Source organism: Sceloporus occidentalis, unplaced genomic scaffold (assembly GCF_023333645.1).
Source record: "Sceloporus occidentalis isolate IW3139 unplaced genomic scaffold, rSceOcc1.0.p SCAF_7, whole genome shotgun sequence".
In the NCBI taxonomy this organism is placed as follows: Eukaryota; Metazoa; Chordata; class Lepidosauria; order Squamata; family Phrynosomatidae; genus Sceloporus; species Sceloporus occidentalis.
This window is the reverse complement of record NW_028316987.1, coordinates 44,815,913-44,829,878: the sequence shown is the minus strand read 5'-3', so window position 1 is coordinate 44,829,878 and position 13,966 is coordinate 44,815,913. Positions and strand designations below refer to the sequence as shown.

The 13,966-nt window shown below is 38.7% G+C and overlaps 1 protein-coding gene across 1 annotated transcript in view; it reads right to left on the bottom strand.

The window, feature by feature from the left end:
• Positions 1-13,966, bottom strand: part of LOC149309660 (nephrocystin-3-like) — a 38,405-nt gene that overhangs the window by 5,062 nt on the left and 19,377 nt on the right. Inside the window, exons 14-22 of the mRNA XM_089532802.1 lie at positions 13,084-13,186; positions 11,022-11,104; positions 9,352-9,490; positions 8,356-8,520; positions 7,355-7,449; positions 6,388-6,510; positions 4,500-4,689; positions 1,396-1,637; positions 532-607 (exon numbers count right to left, since the gene is read on the bottom strand). Coding sequence (XP_089388928.1) covers positions 532-607; positions 1,396-1,637; positions 4,500-4,689; positions 6,388-6,510; positions 7,355-7,449; positions 8,356-8,520; positions 9,352-9,490; positions 11,022-11,104; positions 13,084-13,186 — 1,216 coding nt within the window. The remainder of the gene's footprint in view (positions 1-531; positions 608-1,395; positions 1,638-4,499; positions 4,690-6,387; positions 6,511-7,354; positions 7,450-8,355; positions 8,521-9,351; positions 9,491-11,021; positions 11,105-13,083; positions 13,187-13,966) is intronic.

Below are 13,966 nucleotides of genomic sequence, written 5' to 3'. Positions count from 1 at the left end.
CTCAACTCAAAGCTAGTTCCTCAGAATAATTAGGGAAATATTTGTACTTCTTTAATAAACTACTACTTTTTTCAGAAAAAGGGGAAAGGGAGCTGTACTTTGAGCAGGGAAAATCAGGATTTAATTATAAGCTCAGTAGCAGAATACCCCAACTCAATTTTTCTTAGTAATGAATCATATAAAATGATCTGGTGAAGGCACAATCATGTAGGTTTCACCAGGTTTCCAGTTCCTGCCCCAACTGCCTGTATTGTATCTTCTCTACTTGAACTGAAACCTATTTTTAACTAAATATTCAACTAAATATTCTAACAACCACAAACCACATTAACAAGTGAAATCAAAATACTGTAATTCCTAAATCTATAAAGTGACTGAATCTACAATGATTAGAATGATTAAATTACTGGACATGTTTCTTCCATATTCTGTACCATAAATGACACATTTCAAAGTAACAGTTTTTGCTGTGGCTTGTTAAAAATGTAGGCAAAAGAGTATGAGCCACAAAATGAAGTTATGTGTATTTACCAGGCTGCCTTTCCTCCTTGCAGCTTTTTGCTGAATTCTAAATGATTTTTTCCTTAGATGTTCAGCTTGTTCATATCTAAAATGAACAGAAATAAAGTCAATAAATGACATGACTAGGAGATCAACGAAGCTTTTATCAGAGACATATACACTTTCTATACCACCATGTTACTGGGAGATCTAGGTTTAGGGAAAATTTATGAAAAATTGTTGTCACTGAATGATGGATGGAAAATGTGAGAGATCATGCCCATTTATCACTACACAGAGAAATATCACTACTATCCTGGATATATTTACATTCAGACATACATTTTTCCAAATGTCTGCTTTTATTGTGCTCTTATTAGAAACCTGATAGAGATGTGCCCAAATAATATGTGGCTTCTTTAGCACGGTGGCACAAAGGTGTAATTCTACATCATGTAGACATTTACATGCTTCGGTAGATGCAAGTATTCAAGAAACCAAATGAAAACCAAATGTTTTATTTTAAAAGTTCCCTTGCCCTGGCACATTACTGCTATCAGTTTTCCTTCCTATCAGCTTCCTATCATACTCCTCCCTAATATTTCCAAAGCCTCAGGACATATTTAAAATTATTATGAACACTTGTATTGCATATACAAAATATTTCTGGATTCCCGTATAAACCCTTCTGAGCTTTCTCAAAGTATCCAGAAAACTCTCCTTCCCCAAACCAGTCTCAAATCTACAACAATCCTTTTCCCAATCTGCCTACCCAGTGTCTACAAACCTAAATCCTTTGCCCCACAGTTTTTCCATTCTAATTGTCATGAAATTCTATTACTGCTCCAAAACAAAATACTTGATTTAAAGGAGTCAGAAGCAGGGTTTCCTTACTTGTTCTGCTTCTGGTATAGCGTTGCAAGTGCATCCAGTTCACGTGCAACCCTGAGATGTTCAGTTCCAAAAGCACTTTCAGATATTTCAAGTGCCTGCTTGTACAACTGCTCAGCATTGCCAAACTTCTTCCACTGCATGTAAACCCCTGCTAACTGATGGAGTGACTGGGCTACTCTGGGATGGTCTGGATCAAGAGCAGTCTCTCGAATCTCCAGGGAGCGCTGCAGAGGAGCAATAGCCTATCAAGAAATTAAAAGTGAGAAGCGAAAATCAGAAAAGATTTATTAAAACAGTGCTTCTTTAACTATTTGGGGCCCTTTCTCCACTACATAATTAAAGTGCTACAATTTGATTTTAACTGCTATGGCTATTTTATTATTATTATTACTATTATTATTATTATTTTACTTATTAAAAACAATACAAGCATTAAAATGTAGATACAAAATTTAAAAATTACATAATTTTAAAAAGTTAAAAACATCACATATTAAAATTTAAAATGTATTTAAAACTCTATATAAAACCTTAAATAAACATGTGTCCTACAGAATCCTGGGGTCTCCATTTTAATTAGTCACTAGAGCTCTTTGGCTGAGAATTCTAAATACCCCTCCCATAAAGTGCAAATCACAGGATTACAAAGGATGGATGGAAACATGGCAGTTAACACAGAATTATAGCATTATAATTGTGTAGTGTGAAAGCTCCCTGATGAGGCAGACTAGTAATGTCTTGTGTGTGTGTCAGGGTCAGGTACCCTATTGGGTATGATTGTTCCTTTCTTTTCTGTACATTCTCCATGCACATGTCATTTTCTAGACCAGTGGTTGATGGACTGGTACCAGTCCACAGACTATCACTTTGACTAGCACTGATAGAGAGCAGGGCATGGGAAGAACTGAAAAGAATATATTGGGGTTGGGTGGGGAAGCTGTTGGTTTGACTTTGTTTAACTGTGGCACAGAACTTTGAGGGTAAACCTTCCTCTCAGCAGCCCCTTGTGATCTGTTGTTTCCTGGGCAAAGAACTGGGCAAATCTTTTTCATCCACCATTTGAGACCCAGACTTTTCTTCCTTCTCTTTTCTCCATATAGTAAATAAAGGTGAAGGTCCGTCACTAATTTCAGGGTGCAGCTGAGTCTCCAACTGGATCTAGTCAGTTCCTGGAAGCACCCACTGAGGAGCCTTCACTATCTCTAATCAAGGATCAGAAATAAGGAGAACCTTGGGAGGACTTTGGCAGGACACAGATGACAACCTGGACCCTGTATGGTCCAGACGTTCCTTCCCCAACACTGTTGGGGTATGCAGACATGTGGAGTCTAATATACACACATGTAGTTGATGCACGGAGGCAGAAACGCCTAGCAGATGGTCTCTGTGAAAAGTATGGCTCCTAGCTGCACAGGAAAAATCCTCCCATGCAGACTGCTGCTTCTCTTGAAGAATGAATTGCAGGACAGTGAGATTCACTCAACGAGGGTTTTAATCTTTGTTCCAGAGTATATACAAAGATATACAGAGTACCAGACAGCTGCCAACCAACAACAACCAACAACAGAGATTTTGTCCCTCTCCCTTATATAGGTGGTCCCCTTGGGGTCATGTGACAGCCATGACTTGCACTACTGAAACCTGGCTGGTTTCATCCCCAGTGCATGTTGCAGGAGCCTTCCCATGATGCACAGCTCAACAAATGATGACTTATGCAGCCTTCCACTTGAACTGTAGTAATCGTGTTAACTTTGTCCCAGTTCCTCTGGTGGCCACATCCATGTCATTTTCTAGACCAGGGTGCAGGGTTCAAGCAGGCAAGAAACAACAGGCCTCTGCCTGCCAAGAAGAAGAGCCCTCCTCCCAACCACCATCTTGATGGGAGAGAAGCAGGCAAGAAACAACAGGTCTCTGCCTGCCAAGAAGAAGAGTCCTCCTCCCGACCACCATCTTGAGGGGAGAGAAGCAGAGTCATGATGTGTTATGTATTGTTAATCTGATATTGGAAACTGCTTTGATTGTCCATGAAAAAGCGGTATACAAATAAAGCTTATCATTATTATTATTATTATTATTATTATTATTATTATTGTGCCCTGACAAACACAACATAAGGTAGCTCCTTGCTACAATACCATCATAACAACACCTTCACTCAAGCCTTTTAAGTAACTCAAATAGTCTAAGCCAACCAGTCTTTAAAATCTGTGGTTATTATGCAATTATGGGCTTGACAGATGGGCGGTGAAATGCCACCCTTGTTTGGCCCAGATCGTTGCCACTAAAAGCAGCTTCCTGGAAAGGGTGTGATTGGCGTGCTTGTGCACCGTGACCACGCCCTTTCCAGCCAGCACCGTTTGGGCGCTGCACCACACTCACATAATCATGATGGTGGCATGCCAGTAGATTAGGGCTTCTGGGCATGTAAATGCCCAGCCTCATCTAGTCCTAGTTCACTGGCAGGATGGCACAAATTGCCCGTCTGTACTGTAATGCCCCATAGTTTTCTGTTGTTGCATTCAAATTGATTCTGTTACTAAATTCTGTTGATTTTCTGGGTTCCTTGGTGGGAACACTAAAATGACACCATCCAGAAGGTTTGCAACCAATTCATGTCAGTGCGACAGTGAATCTTCTCTGGGCTTTAGTCTAGACTTTAGAGCAGCCTAGTCGAGCTTCTTTGTTCTACCTCCCAAAATATGTTGAGAACCTTGGATAGACTCTTTAAAACACATGAAACACAGATCAGATTTACCTTCCACCAATAGGGCAGCTGTTACTGCCCGGTGTACTTCATTCCACATTTATTTTGTTTTGAATACTTATTTTTTTGTAATCCACTCAGAGTGCTTCAAGTTACAAGGCAGCATAGAAACTTTGTTAATAAATGAAGATATCTGATGGGAAATGGAAGGAATCAAGCACTCTTAGGCCTCTGTGTAGATTACACACTTTTACAAATTGATCTCTACAGCCATAAAGGTGAGTAGCTTGTTTTGTTTCCCAGTGTTTAAAATAAAATAAATTCTCAAGGAATCACTTTCTCTGCAAGAATCCACACATGTGAAACAGGATATGTACACAGGCCATAGAGATGCACTCACCTGACTGAGAAGACCTAGATCTTTAAGAAATCGCCCCAGAGTCTCATAGAGATCAGCCAATAAAATCATGCTTTCCTCTCCATCACAGCTTTTTTCATAGAGCTTCAGAGAGCTGAAATATTCTGCTGCCATGGAGTTCTTATCTTTGCCAAGAAGTTGCCAATAGCTCAGTAGTTCTGCAAAATGTCCCCTGTGTGCAATAAATACAATGGACAGAGGTTCAAAGGGACAAATTCTAATAAATAAAAACAACAGCAAGCATTTTTATTTCCAGGATGGTCCATCTGCATTTGTAAGTAAGACCACAAACATGACCAATGTGCTTCTTTCTTTCTTTCTTTCTTTCTTTCTTTCTTTCTAGAAGCCTGTATTTCCCTGCTGAGAGCCTGCATGGCATAGTGGATTGAACATTGGACTATGACCCTGAATATAAGAGTTCAAATCACTACTCAGCCAAGAAAACCCACTGGATGACCTTAGGCACACAACCTCTGAGAAAGTAAAAGGCAAATTCTCTCTGAACAAATCTTGCCAGGAAAACCCCATGATAAGTTCTTCCTAGATTCACCGTACGTTGGAAACTACTTGAAGGCACACAACAACATATTTCCTCACTATTTGTGAGGAAAAGCAACATTTTCTCCTCCGTAGCCAGTACAGGAATGCAGGCTCCCAGCTAGTTAAAAAACAGACAAGCTAAAGCACTGTCTCCCAAGCAAAGGAACAGAACAGGGCAAAAGGTCCTTTGTTCACCAGCCCACTTGATTTCAACACTGAGCTTGGAAGAAGTTTTTAACACAAAAACCAAAAGCTGCATGGAATTCCTGACTAGATAAGAAGCCTGGTGGGGGAAACAACTCACTAACTACAACAGTAATTTAAGCATCCATGAGTGCCCCACAAGGATCTAAAACAAACCAACAAGCCAGAATACCCACATCTCTCTTCTCCCACTGTGTTTATGAACTGATCTTTTTAAAATTCTGTTGGAGCTCTCTGGGTTCTCCTTTCTTCTCAGGGCTCAATGAGTCCTGAAATCATATAAGAACTGTCTTGTATTGTGGATATTTAAAATTATAGATATATAGAAATGCCAGAACCGCCCGCCCCCCCCCCCCACCAACCAGCTTGATTGCAAGCATTCTGGGAATTGCAGTTCAAAAAAGCAATTTGAGCAAGCCACAGAGATGGTGGCAGGTTCAAGCTCACACAAGTGAAATTCACCATGACTGAGTGGAGATTTAAACCCGTGACTACTCCAGTTCTAGTCTGACACTAAATGCTACAGCTCACTTATCTTAACTAAAGACTGAAAGACTAGTAGCATCAGTTCCACCCACACCTTCAATCCCATGTAACCCCACACAAAGGCAAGTCCTCCCAACAGTTCTGCCCCATTCATAGCATAATCTTTAGAAGAGCCCTTCACTTGCTATGAAACCCAGTTACTCACTCCAAGACACACAAGAGGAGATCTTTGACTACCCACTCCTGCCCTGGCCTAAGATTGACTAAAGTCCACACAGACCTCTCTTTCTCTCTCTTCTGATGATACCTTAGATGCTAATTTCTGTGCATGAGCCAAAATTCAGGATGAATGAGACTGAACACCTGAGTTACACAGACTGAGAAGTCAACCTCCAAAATCTCTGTCACTGTATAGAAGCATTCTACTCATTTCTGTGAACACCTGAAGTACATGATTAAATACCTGTATTATTCTTTATTTGGTTCTGGAATACAAAAGTTTTGAGCTTCTAAAATTGTGTGCTCATTCAGAAAACAAAGCCTTTGCAACAAGAACCTGCGAAGAAGAAGAAGAAGAAGAAGAAGAAGAAGAAGAAGAAGAAGAAGAAGAAGAAGAAGATCCAAAGTGCCAACTCCTTACCTTTTATACAGGTTTTGAGATACAAAGAGATTCAGCAGGCACTTGTGTAATTTCGGTTTGTCACCATGTTGCTGGAACAACCAGGGGAGTTCATCTGCACTCCGCCAAGTCACTCTCTCTTCACTGATGGAAATGGGGAGGGGAAACCCAAAATATGGGGTGAGAGATTAAAACAATCTGCTTTACAGTTAAATTAACACTATTTGCAAAAACACTTATTTGCATATTTTTACATGTATGATTATATCCTGCCTTTCTGCATATAGCACATGAAGTGGCCAGTAACAATGATTATAAAACAAAACAAAAAAATTCTAAAGATTCTGTAACAGTGAGTTGAGAAAGAACAGATAAAACCACTTATAAGATCAAAAGAGTCCATGCAGTTAAATACAGTACTTTGACTTTTGAAGCAGTGCACAGGTATATTTATCAATACATGCATTTATAACAGAAATTGGTAAGAGGGTCATCATGGCTGGTGGGTTCTAGAAGCTATAATCCAAAAAAGAACTTCTCCAAGCTCAGGAAAGGGGGAAGCTGGACCACTTTAGACCCTGGAGAATGCTTTATTGAAGCATGAACTTAACAAGAACATACACTTTCTGTTGTCAAAAAAAGGCCTTTCTTGGGCCCAGGAAAAAGGCCAAGGAGGGCCTAAAAACTTTGTGAAAATACCCCGCAAGGCCCCTAGAGAGCATTTGGGTGCAAAAAAATTTGTGTGTGTGGAGGTGGATGTCATGGAAGGGTGCAGCCCTCCAAGGTTTCCTGAGGGACCAATGCAGCTCCCTAGCTTTCCTTAGTTCTCCACCTCTGATTTAATGTGATTATGACAAAAGTGACCTCTGAAAAAGGGACTTACTGATTTACAGCTCAGTCCTTTCATTGCAATGCTGCAGAAATATATGTTACAGTTACCTGTGTATTAGCTATATTGTTTCCTTGCCTTGCATGCTGAAAAGCTCACCTTAATTGCATGCTAAAGTACTGTATCAGTTTTTCTCTGGAAGCAGCCAAAGTCTTCTGATCTTCCATGTATTCCAGTTTCACTGTCTCCAAAGCCTAAAAAAATACATTGCTTAAACCAGTGGTTCTCAATCTTCCTAATGCCCCAACCCTTTAATACAGTTCCTCATGTTGTGGTGACCCAACCATAAAATTACGGTGTCTTGCTTCCTAAGACTATGGGAAATATGTGTTTTTAAGTAGTCTCAGGCAACCCCTGTGAAAGGGTCATTTGATCCCCAAAGGGGTCACAACCCACAGGTTGAGAACCACTGGCTTAAATTGAGCTCTGGAACCAGTTTACCCAAAGCATTTGCAATTCACATAACAGGAGGTCAAAATAAAAAATAAAGATTCATACATACATAACTTCACATTTTAGATTCATAAAACAAACAAATGAATTCACTCTGAAAACTTGTCAAATTCATTACCTGAAGAAACTTTCAAGTTCTCGCCAAATGTGCCAAGTGCATATGTGTGTGTGTGTGTGAGTGAGAGAGAGAGAGACAGAGAGAGAGAATAAGAATAAGAGAGAGAGAGTCTGAAAGAAAGAAATTGTGTGCATGTGCACATTGGGGGAGGAGGAAGATTTCCATAATCTTCTGGGCGTTTTGTAAAAATATCAGATTTGGGATGTATTATTTGTTTGGGGAGGTTTTTGACTGTTTTTAACATTTTAATACTGGATTTTCTCTCTTTGTGATTTTATTGCTTTATTGTCCAACTATTTTGGGTTTCTATGAATGCAAGCTACGCTGAGACTATTTGTTAAGTTGGATGGTATAGAAATCTAATTTGAAATCAGTGGCATGAATCTCAAAAGACTACGGTATGTAAAATGTCATACTGTGTAGATAAATTTACTTTGCCTTATGTTCACTTAGTGAACTTTAAAACTACTGTAAACACGAGCAGAAACTAGCAGATAACTAATGCCTTTGACAAAGCAGTGCATGTTACCTGGAGGTGCCGAAACTTTAACAAGCCACAGCCGTAGGTCAAAAAACACATCTTGTGTAAGCTGTAGACTAAGGAGGCCAACAATTCCCAAGACAGTTCAGGACAGAGTTCCATCAGTTCTGACTCACTGACTCCATTGTGGCTGACACTAATGAGGCAGAGAATCTATACAGCAAACATAAACAGTTTAAACAGATTTATTATCATCAACTCCTCACTGAATCTGATGGGCAAATTCTGACTGCTACTAATTAATGCAGCACCACCAACAAAAATTGAAGCTCAAAGCTGAGGGATGTGTGGCCCTCTAGATATTACTGCACTGTGTTTCCATCAGATCTAGCCAGCATAGACAATTCTTAGGCATGATGAGAATTGTGGGCCAACAATATCTGAAGCGCCACTTTTTCTCTAGCTCTTCATCAGTTGCTATAGGGCCAAAATACAGGATCTGTGTACTTAATTAAATTATTTTCTTCAATGGGCTCTCCTTTAAAGAGAAAACATTTGCATGAGGTTGAAGTATTGAAACTTATGTGCAAGATCTATCTATCTGAGTTTTCATTCTTTTGTGTGAAAAGCATCTATGGGATTTAGGTTAATTTTTTTTCCACTGCCCAAAATTGCTGTTTGGCTAGCTATGGAAAAAGGATACAAATACATTAGCTGGATAGCAAATCAATAATTCTGTCCTATCCACTGCTAAAACTTTTTAAACAGAGACATATTAAAACAAATCAAAAGGGAAAAAAACACAGATAAAGCTTCTTGCAGCTCAGATGTGTTTCACAGGATACAAGGGGAAAGATAGGAACAGAGTGACTGGACAACAGCTCCAGCTAAGCTGGCTGAGAGATCTGAGGAATTGTTATCCAAAAAAGTAATTTTTCCAAGCTCTAGTTTTTACTGTGTTAATTATTTTTTTTAAAAAATCACATTTATGAAAGAATACACAACATCTCACCAAAGCAAACAAACACAGACTTGCATACTTGCCTCTTTCATTAAGTCTTTGTCTTTGTCACTTTTCAAAGATTCTTCAACTGATCTCAGAAGCAGCTTGTACAGTGACACCATATCTTGGCACTGGAAACACTTTTGAAGAACTACATCGATATTTTCGCTGCTCCCAGCACTGGAAAAGAGAGGAGGCAGGGAAGATTTAGAAGGGAAACACACGATTTTAAATCTCAACTAAAGCTTAATTGTTACTGTTGTTGTCGTTTGCCTTCAAATTGTTTCCACCTTATGGAGAGCTTAAGGCAAACTTGTCATGGGATTTTCTTGGCAACTATGGGTAATGCTTTTTGTTATGAATGTCAGCAACTGTGAGATATATGTAAAACTGCATCCCAAATTTTAAGATCTGAAAGTATCTGCTGATGTATCCCAGACTTTGTTGGGGGAAAAAGGGAAGGGAAAAGAAAGCAAAACATGGCCTGCACTTGGGAAAACTGAAATATGTTTACTCCCCAAAACCCATGTGATCTTGATCTCATTTAGTCAGCAAAGCATCTACTACAAAAAGAAGCCTTCCAGTAAAAAAAACAATCCCACAAAATAAGAGAGGCAAACTAAATAAAAAAGAATAAAAAATAGTTCGAAGCAAGATAAGCATTTATTGTGCTTTAACTGAGCAAGTCCCTTAAGGTACAATTTAAAAAACAGTTCATAAACTTTTGTGTGGTGAACATTGGACCCAATGAGTCTTTTTGGTAACTGCTGTTAAGAATTACAATAGTACTAACATCAAATCTCAGCTTTTGGGGTTTTAACTCATGTATGAGTTCTGTTAGGTTGATGGTAGCTGCTATCTTATGAGAGAGCAAAGTGGTAACAAAAAAAATCTGTTCCAGAATCCATATCTCAGTAGAGCTAGAAACAAAGAAATACTGTAGATTTTATACACACCACGGTTAATTTCAGAACTAACATTACACCATAATGGAATAAGCAGAAATGAACCTCTGGTTCATGTACTCTGTCGTCCTTTCCTTCCATGCCATGCCAAGAGGAGAAGATTGGAAGCATCTGTTTAAATTAATTAGTTTACTGTAACGTCCAAACTGGAGGAATCTTGGTTTGTTTAAACTATGGTATGTTAACAAGCCAGAATCACAAGCAGATTTGGAGAGTGGTATGCAAATTGCTGAAGGTATTATTAATGACTAATTGGTTTGTTTGTTGTATTCTGCATTTCCCTGAATGTGAGATCCAAAATGGATTACAACAAATCATAGCCGAAACCAGGATTTGACAATCTGCGACCCCTCCTTCATTTTTTACCACTGGCTCTGCTGGCCAGGGCTGAAAAGACTGCAACATAAGGAAGTCCACATCTTGCCTTGATGTGGTTTAAATCAGCCAGGGTTAGTCTCCAGTTCAGAGGCGATTATAAACCCACACGCCACTATGCCATGCTGGCTCTCTGATGATAAACTATAGCTCAATTAAAACAGAAGTCAGATAAGATGGACCGTGCAAACCTGATGCTTGTTAATGCAGCATTATATACAAATCATGTCACTGTGAAATCCAGTTCCCACTAAAGACAACAGTAAAACTCCCATTTCATCCACACAGTTTTATTTTTTTTAAACTGATAATTATTTGCTAACAAAGCACGTGTAAAACATTACCCAGTTGCAGCATTTTTTTAAACATACCCAGCCATTATTCTGCCCAAAAGTGTGACATATAAGGCATTGCAAGTTGTAGTAGAATGACTGTGTTTTTCAAGCTTCTTCTCCTATAACAAGTTTGAACACACAAACACACACAATAAATGTGAAATTGCATTTGCTATGAGAAATTAAAAATAGTGCACAAATATACAACCTCAAATAAAGCATAAAATACACAGCCACATTATCATGTCACAAAAAGCAGCTACATGTTGAAGCCATACCTCCATGTTCATGAGTGTACAATGGATAAGAAAGATGATGTCTTTCAAAATTATCATTGTTCATAGGATGCCAGTAAAGGCACTTTTATGGATTTCATGCCATTTTCCCAGAAGACATATGTCAAAGAGTGGTTGGTACATGCAAGGCAGGCCTAATATAAAGCGTTTCTCAAGAGGTAGGTATCTTGCAAGAGTTCCAGTACTTCTATGAGATTAGAGATCTTGAGGGAGCTCAAAGCTCTGGTGATAGCCATATCTCATGAGAGACTTGAGATGGGTTTTATATAGGCCTGCCTGACATGTTATTTGGCTCAGTTCTCTGAGCCTGTAGAGTTGAGAGCAGGAAGAGTGGACACCATCTGAGATTGCAACAGACAGATGCCTACAGCATGTGGAATGTAATTTGAGGCCATTTTACTCCATAGCAAATATTTAGGGGTCAGTCTGTTGTAAACAAGGCTGGCAGTCACTTTTTTTTTGCTTACACCAGATCAGAGAGAGAGAGAGAGAGATTTGGGACTTTTCTACCTCCAAAGACAAAAACATACATACACTTGGTTTCCTCCCTATTGGCCCTAATGACAACCATCACTATGCTCAGTTCTTTTTATAATATGGAAATGGTACCATAAATATTATATTAAAGAGGTCTTTACTATCTTATCTATTATTTATAGATATCTGATAAATCACATATTTGCACTGTACATGTCATATTATTTTCACAAAAATGATATTCACAGAATATACAGTAAATGTGCTTTTCTATTTTACTATGGCAGCAACCTGCCTTCTCAGGACACGTAATCTTTCAAAATCATAAAAGCACACCATGATTTACACTAAACAGTGTTATAAATCCAACTCATGATTTCAAACATAAAGGGAAATCATGGCTCAGAGGAGTTTGGGGCAAAACAGACCACCCCTTTGTGATGCCTTCCAGGTGGCTGTTTACATGGAGGAGGCTTCATGATGCTCTGGCAATGTGGCATTCACATGACACACACCAACGGAGTGTTATGAAACCAGTTTTCAGCCATAGCGCAGGTGGAAAAGCCAGCTTTTTGCCACGCAAAAAAGGAGCATCTATTTGCCGCTCCTTTTTCAGGCAGCTACAAGGTGGATTGGGACTGTGGTGTGCAGTTGCCACGGCCCCAATCCCTGACTCTACTTTTCCTATATTACTAAATATTCCTGTTTCTATGTCACCAGGTGACATAGAATGGCCCATAAATAATAAAACAATTAAATTACAATGCCAAAAAAAAAAAAAGCCACACACACAAACACAAAATGCAGAATAAAACAACAATGAAATCAGTACAAAAGTAGGGTTGCCATAATTGTCCACTTTTACCAGGGACAAAATGTGGAACAAATTCAAGACCAAACTGTAGGACAACTGCAGGACAAAACTCAGCCCAAAATGTAGGACATTGAAGAAAAATGGTGGACCTTAAATGTCCTACATTTTGAGCTGAGTTTTGTCCTGCAGTTGCCCTACAGTTTGGTCTTGAATTTGTCCTACATTTTGTCCCTGGTAAAAGTGGACAATTATGGCAGCCCTATACAAAAGCCACACAGTTAAACATAGATGGACCTCCACTGGGATTTTACATATGTGAGATACTTCCTCTTCAGACAATTTCACTGTTGATTTATGAACTATCTGTATACAACATTGGCCTTAATTAGAAGAAAAACAGTTATATCCTGATAAATCTAAGAGTTTCCTTTTTGGCTTGGGGAAGTGTCACAACAACTGAGTTTGATAACTATCAGGCTAGAATATTCATGCAGAAATAAAGCAGCAATACCTGTTCTTTAGTCAGCTTCAGGTCTGCACACCTGCACTCTTCATTAATGAGAGATTTCACATCTTTAGCATTTAATGGATCAAGGTGTAGAGTTGGCCACAACCTTTCATTGGGGAAGTGGAGAATCACTGTCTTGGTTGATAATGTACTATTTCAATTCAATATACATAGTATATAGAAATTACAGTGAATCCCAATCTTGTTTATTTACAAACCAACCTTGAGGGTAAAAGCCCATCATATTAGTTTCTAGCATTCAGAAATGCAAACAAAAGATTTCCCAAAAGTGAGAGGGAGGGAGGGGAGAAAAGCCATACTAAAAATTTATAATTAATCAGCCATATCAGAAAAACACCTAGCCCAGAAAAACAGCAATATTCAATAGCTAAAGCTAAAAAAAACCATAATATCCAGAAAAATCATTTCAGGAGAACGTATGCAAAACATTTTTTAAATTTATATGAAAGCAATATTTATAGGCAAGTTCTATCACCTGAATCTGGAAAAGAATAAGAAAATAATTATTATTATTATTATTATTATTATTATTATTATTGGCTATCGGCCTCAGAATTCCCCGACCAGTATACTAGGTGGGGGACTATGTACATTGTGGTCCTGAAAGTAACTTTTCCAAGTTGTAATAGACCATTTCTGAAGTATTTCCTGGGTCCTTTTGATACCCTTTACCTCTCATCCCCCCTTAGCCAGAAGATATACCATGGGCCTCCCCCCCACACATCTATCTTCTATCTATTATACTGGAAAGGTTCATTTTACTGCAGTCATTATATGGAAATAATACTACACATTCAACTGCATTTTAAATACCAAATATTTTCATTTCAGCTTAAGGGTTTACAGCGATTTTTTCCAACTTTGT